At 45.9% G+C, this 6604-nt stretch overlaps 2 protein-coding genes across 2 annotated transcripts; one reads left to right on the top strand and one right to left on the bottom strand.

The window, feature by feature from the left end:
- The first annotated feature begins 230 nt into the window (after positions 1 to 230).
- LOC103970690 (protein GLUTAMINE DUMPER 3) lies at positions 231 to 985 on the top strand. Its single transcript, XM_009384571.3, has one exon. The coding sequence runs from the start codon at positions 312 to 314 to the stop codon at positions 768 to 770; it is 459 nt and encodes a 152-aa protein (XP_009382846.2). The 5' UTR covers positions 231 to 311; the 3' UTR covers positions 771 to 985.
- Positions 986 to 4580: 3595 nt separating this feature from the next.
- On the bottom strand, positions 4581 to 5933 carry LOC135597085 (zinc finger protein CONSTANS-LIKE 3-like). The gene is made up of 2 exons (XM_065089559.1): positions 5131 to 5933; positions 4581 to 5042 (listed from the first exon to the last, which is right to left on the bottom strand). The coding sequence occupies exons 1-2, from the start codon at positions 5845 to 5847 to the stop codon at positions 4755 to 4757; spliced, it is 1005 nt and encodes a 334-aa protein (XP_064945631.1). The 5' UTR covers positions 5848 to 5933; the 3' UTR covers positions 4581 to 4754.
- Between the last annotated feature and the right edge of the window lie 671 nt (positions 5934 to 6604).

The following is a 6604-nucleotide window of genomic DNA, read 5'->3' as shown; positions in this document are numbered from 1 at the left end:
CGAGTAAGATTTGCCATGCATATTATATATAGTTGTGGGGCCCTTTTGTGGATAAGAACACACCTAATAGCACCCAATTACATCTCTACACGTGAAGAAGTATTGATACCAAAAGGGCAGATACTAATTTGAAATCATGGGGAATATATGTTGGGATTTTGTCATTTTCACTATATATATATATATATATTGCTCCACTATCAGTATAAGTACCCCCTTCGGCCCTTTCCTCATTCCCAATAGCATCTCTCTCTCTCTCTCTCTCTCTCTCTCTCTGAACGAGGAAGCATAAAGGAGTGTATAGATACGTAATGAGGCCAGGAGTCGGGTTGAACACAAGCCGCGGCGCCGCTGCTACGTCGCCGTCGGGCGCGGCATCGAGCGTGCCGCACTCGGCATGGCACTCGCCGGTTCCATACCTCTTCGGCGGGCTGGCGGCGATGATGGGCCTCATCGCCTTCGCCCTTCTCATCCTCGCCTGCTCCTACTGGAAGTTCTCCGGCTACCTCGACTCAGTCGAAGACGCCGACAACCGCGAAGCTGACGGAGAGGCCTCGTGCGGCCCGGGCGACGCCGCCAAGCCCCCGCTCCTCTTCGAGGAGGGCATCGTCGTCATCATGGCCGGCGACTGCATGCCCACCTTCCTCGCCACCCCCATCGCCAGCTGCGCCGCGACCGTCGCGGCCAAAAGCGACGACTCTAGTAACGCCGCGGCGTATGGTGGGGTTATCTCACCGCAGGTGACGGCACCCGAATCCTGCAGCAACTAATCTTAATTTTTCCTCTCTTTTTTTTTCATAAATTTTGTATTATTTTAAAAGCAAAAAATTAGAGTCTTTTTCTGTGTCAAACAAACACAAATTATCGAGTTGTGCTGTAAGGTGTATCCTCTGAATCTGTTTAATTCGCTCTCTCTACCAAATCCAGCAGAGCAAGCAACTATTTTTAGTGTTAAACAGCAAATAATTGCAAATTAATTATGAAAGATGCTACTATGTTACACAAACAGTGCTAATTATGCTTCTAATGTGGGGAGAGAGAGTTACTGCTACTGATTTCTAATGAACAATAGACTTGGAAGACTCAGCAGCAGCAGCAGCAGCAGCAGAAGAGCTGTGTACTAAAAACCTGGAGGTCACTTCTACTGATTACTGTCGAAAAGAAGACCTTGAAGAAGAAGAAGAAGAAGAAGAAGAAGAGCTATGTGAGTAGGTGTGTTGATGAGATACAGGACACACTTGAGTCCAAGCTTGTTGTGCAACCAGCTCAAGAGCTTTTTAGATGAGATGACAGCATGACCACTTGACATTATGTTTTACCTTGAAGACCTGCATGGAACAAAGCTTCATGCTCCAAATTTTCTCTCTGCTTCATTTTAGTACATAGATTCCTCCTGTTTGTTTAACTGAGAGCAATGCAACAGTTGATGTTGGATTTTCTAGGGGAAGAGGTTGGAGATACAATCACATGTATATGATTGCATACAGAAAGGTAGAATGATTGAAATAGAGCCCATAAAATCTCGAACAATAAATACTTCTTCGATACTTAAGTTAGAAATAACCAAAAAGAAAGCATATGATCATCTGATTATTGAAGTAAGAATAGTTATTTGGATGCAAACAACAGGTGGAAACAAACATCAGTTCTTCTATTTCATTCAGGGATCCATCACTTGCTCCAATGATCATACTCCATGGCAGAAAAGATGGTAGAGAAAACAAGTGCCCATAGTTTCATTGCATTGCAGAAGAGACAATACAGAAAAGAGGAGGAAAAAGTAGTTCTTTTTCCCATTTTGATCAAGAACATGCCATGGGCCATCCTAAAAGAATCCTCTTTTCTCTAACAAAGACAGGTGCATGCACCATGGCAATTCAGGAACAGTAATGCCATCAAGCAAAGTTTTAATCTCAAACACCCTTATGATCCATTTCACTGATATCAAGGCATACCATTGCTTGTTCTCCACCCACATTAAATAATTCTATGAATAAAATCTTGATCTGCATTCAGATATACTTCAGACTTTAGAGTCTTATGATGCTGATCCCATAAGAATAATAGGTGCATGATTACACCAAGGCATACAGGAATCAAAGAAATGGATCAAAAGTCTGAAAGTATCTTTTCCCCCACAAACTATAAGTAATCATAAGAGAATATATTATTGTGCCAAGAACACTATATCTGAGGATTTGCAGGAGCCTTATCGGGTGACAGGAATCAGCAGCCTGCAGTGACCACTGTCTCATCCGAACCTGGAAGAAATGAGAGAAGCAGCATATGGAATATATTGTCACATCAATATGGTTTTGGTACCTTAATTATTGAGACTTGTTTGTCAAAGTGAAGCCAGAGTTGCTTGGCTCGATTATGAAGTAAAATGTATTGACAGCCATGGCTGATGGTCTGCTCAACTACATTTCAACTCAGTGCAACATATTTCTTCTTCCCTAAGACTGGCTGATGGCAGGCTAATCGAGTGCTCATGGAACACATCCATGCAGTGGGATGTCAACTACATGACTACAGGTTAGTAACCCAAAGAAATTATTTGATCTTTTATTTCCTTATTATTTAATTATCTTATGTTGTCAATGTAAGGTTAACACTTGTTATTTTTGAAACTAATCAACAAATAAAACAATCATGGATAGCTGACCCTAAAATAATAATTGAGATAAGATCTAATTATTTTAAGGTTTAGTACATCAGTCCAATGTTAAGGCTCTTAATCATCTATAAGATGTGAGTCATACATATTACAATTGGATTTCGAAGAAGCTATGTGTATGAGCAAGATGTAGTGTTACATGAGTGAATAAAGGCTATCTACTTGATATTAAAGGGTTGGAGGTGAAAAGAAAGTGAAGAATGTGGCCGACAGCAAGGCGATGGGGAGTCGCCCTCTGCTTGCAAGCAACAAAGAGAGAGAGAGAGAGAGCCATGGAAGTAGTACTACTGAGGACAAGGAAAGAAGTCAAGAGGAACTAATAGATGAAGTCTTCATCGAAGGGTCAAAGCCTTCTCACAAAAGAAGGAAGCTAAACGGAGAAGACAGAGAATGAAAAGGGCCCGTGGCCGGAGAAAGTAACACGATATAAAGGTTGACAGGGCCCACTACAGGATTGCTTTGTGAGGACTCGACAGATGAGAAGAATAAAGGGTAGAATTTATGAAGGCAAACAAAATGGAATATTTGGAGCATGCAATAAAGAGAGAGAAAACGTTTGAACACCCAATCAGGAGATCTATTACAGTTTGATATTGAGTCTTATGGTAATTCTCTCTCAAATCGTTATGTATATAATACTACTGTTTCGGACATGAAATCTATCAACTATACAACACCAGTCCTAAGATCGTTGTTAGTCAGTCATACAAGTATATGGTTTATGAAATGTATGGAAAACAACATAGATTCTTTTTTGGATCTATTAAGTGGATTATGGAGGTTCATTGACGCCCATAACCTTTTCCTCCAAGTGTGGTCACAATCCAGGCCAGGCCACAGGCCAAGCAATCCACATGACAGGGCTCAATTGACATGGGAAATGCTTGGCCTCAATCTATGTGTACTTATGGATGACATATTTAGCATCCTATTTCAAACTGAAGTGGCCAGAGACTGATCATTGTCTTCCCAAATGCTGATGTTATATCTGATCTCATTATAGGATTTTATTTGAGATTCCACTAATCCCAAAATCTTAGCTTGTGATTGATTAAACGCTAGCGTTGTTCTTAGTCCAATCTTGTAAACATAATTCTTGATTTGGTTCTGAAATGGAGACATCAGATTTTGGACTTGAGGAATGGACCTCCCAAACAATAGACTCTCTGCAAATTTCAAGAACTTAATCTTGCATACTGAGATTTGAAGAGCTTACATATAACCATTTTGACCATTAGGAAGGAATCAATATTATGAACAAGTTTATGGGAAATAAAAAGCAAATCAACATGAATTCAAGTCACCAAACCAGCATCAGTCAATCTGATTTCAGCTGTGCTAAGTTGAGGAAATGCTTGCAGAGCAGAATCTTGATCAGGAAATAACTCAAGTGGCTGAACAAAAGCTTCAAGGTAAGAATGTCAACAAGGATCAGCTGCAAATTGTTACCTCACTCACTAGACATCTGTTTCCAACAATCATTCAAGTCCTTGATGCTCAGTTCTAGAGAGATTGACAATTAATTATATGCAGTTCAACCTCTCAAGGAATTGCACAAAACTCAGCATGCAGAAAGAGGAAGAAAGACTTCACCATTTAAGCTCTGCTACATAGGTTCTCTATCTTGTGCTTGACCATGCAACCAAAAATGGCTCAATGTATTCAATGCTGTGCCATGATATAAACTTGAAACAATACCAAGCACAGCTGAGAGTGAGACCACAGCATCTATTCTGTGTTCCCATATTCTATTCCACAGCAGCAGTGGAGGAGCTCAACAGAGAGACTTCAATAGGCAGCATCTATTCTGTGTTCCCATATTCTACTCCACAGCAGCAGCGGAGGAGCTCAGCAGAGAGATTTCAGTAAGCCAAAACAGGGCTCCAAAGGAGGAAACTAAAGGTAAAGAGAGAAACCTAAATCATGCATCAAGATTCGTGTCCAGGGCATAAAAAGAGCCCGCCCGTAGCTTATTCTTACACTATATATAAATATATATACGATTCCGAGAGCCGAAATCGAGAGCGCATCGACGAGCGCTATCACATATCGTTACAGAGCAGAAAGGAGGGCTCTCTCAAAAGGAGGGCACGACGTCGTAGCCGGCGTCCACCATGAACGCCGCCGCGGCGGAGGAGGGGTAGAGGCGGTCGAGCTTCTCCTCGATCTCCGATCGCTTGGCGAACCGGCCCTTGATCCGCGGCCGCGTCTCCGCGTAGGCCTTCCGCGACGCGTACCGGATCGTCTTCTCGAAACGCCGGCTCTTCCTCTTCTCCCGGTACCTCATCACCCTCGCCTCCCGATCGGTCGGCGCCGCACCGTTCCCGATGCCATCCGGCACCACTGCCGCCTCCGACGACGACACCTGATCCGATCCAAACGAGGAATCAGGCAACATAACATAGATTAATGTCAAGAGGATTTCTAGATCCTAGGGTTTCACGTGGACTTACGCTGTGGCTCATGGAGTGGGTGGTGTAGGAGCCGTAGGAGGGCTTGGACGGGGCGCAGTCGAGCTCGATGGGGGCATCGGCCGGGAGGAACGAGGGAGGCGGCGGAGCACCACCGTCGAAGCCGGACGCCTTGGCGTGGACGGGAACGACGCTGTCCGCCTGGTAGAATCCGGCGTCCATCTTAGTGCTGTACTCCAGATCGAGGTACGGATTCACGTCCGAGAAGTAGAACTCAGTAGATTTGATATCCGGCGCCCCTATCAAACCCTTGGGGTGCGTATGACCGGGATTCGGGAGGAGCCAGGAGGTCGCGTCGTTCTCCTTCTCCTCATCCTTCTCGTTGCCGAGGAGGAACGCGGCGGCCGAGGTCGTGGAGGGCTTGAGGGGCTCGAGGAAGGGAACGATGGGGATGCGCTCGTGTCGGCGGGCGAGGGGGTTGGCGGCGTGGATGTCGGCGTCGCAGGCGACGCAGAGCGCAGCGGCGTCGGCCTTGCAGGTGAAGGCGGCGGGCGCCTGTTCGCACACCTCGCAGACCCACACGCGCTCGTGGTGCAGAGCGAGCAGACTCGCTCCGTGCACCCGCGCGTCGCACTCCCCGCACAGGTAGGCCGCGTCCGCGCCGCAGTACAGCAGCGCGGCCGCTCCCTTGCACGAGTCGCACCGCCGCCCTTCCAATCCCGCCCAGTATCCTCCCTTCCCCTCCGCCACGCTCGCCATCTCTCCCTCTCTTCGCTGCTCTTCTCTTCTTCTCTTTTCCCTCTCAATCTTCTTCCCTTGAGCTCTTCGGCTTCCGCTTCGTGGCTTTGTAGTTTAAAGAGAGGGGAAGACGAAGGGCTCGGGCGAGTCCTATATCTTCTAGGGGTGAGAAGAAAAGAAGAGACAGCGACGTCGATTGATCATCATACACCGAGTTAAGAATTGGCCATCAGGAATGGGTCCCACTCCAATCGTCCTTTAGCAAAGTGGGTGGATTTACTGGGACGCGATAAGTCGCTGAAGATACGCCGGTAAGGTGGGGCTGGTGATGAGTACCCGTAGTACACGTGGCGTCTGGAAGGCCGTGTAAAACAATAGCAAACCTTTATAGGCGTCGATATTGGAGGAGACGCGGACCCGTCACGTGGGGGTTGGCCGCCCCGGGGCCCTACAACTCTCGCATCTTCTCCTCGCCCTGTTTCGGTGCGGTTGGGAGTCAGGGTAACTATTAGGGACTTAATTTTTTTTTTGGTTTTTATCATAAATAAACGGATTAAAACTCTGTTTTAATGAATCAATATTCATTTAAACATTGATTCAGGTCGCTGTGAGATCGTTAAGACTGTGTTCACCCCCGGAAGGGTAGCAAGCCGAAGCCTTGAATCCACGCCAACCTGTCTCTGCTACGAAATAGAAATTTCTGTGAGATATTTACTATTTAGATTAGCTTCGTGGAATCGAGTGTTAGGTGCAACTGTGTGCTCGAAAAGGTGCGAGG

This window comes from Musa acuminata, chromosome BXJ1-11 (assembly GCF_036884655.1).
Source record: "Musa acuminata AAA Group cultivar baxijiao chromosome BXJ1-11, Cavendish_Baxijiao_AAA, whole genome shotgun sequence".
Classification (NCBI taxonomy): Eukaryota; Viridiplantae; Streptophyta; class Magnoliopsida; order Zingiberales; family Musaceae; genus Musa; species Musa acuminata.
This window is presented reverse-complemented; position numbering and strand designations above follow the sequence as displayed.

Coding starts and splice junctions, on each gene's coding strand:
- LOC103970690 (XM_009384571.3), top strand. CDS start 312: ATGAGGCCAGGAGTCGGGTTGAACACAAGCCGCGGCGCCGCTGCTACG.
- LOC135597085 (XM_065089559.1), bottom strand. CDS start 5,847: ATGGCGAGCGTGGCGGAGGGGAAGGGAGGATACTGGGCGGGATTGGAA. Junction 5,043..5,130: donor CCCACTCCATGAGCCACAGC/GTAAGTCCACGT, acceptor GGATCGGATCAG/GTGTCGTCGTCGGAGGCGGC.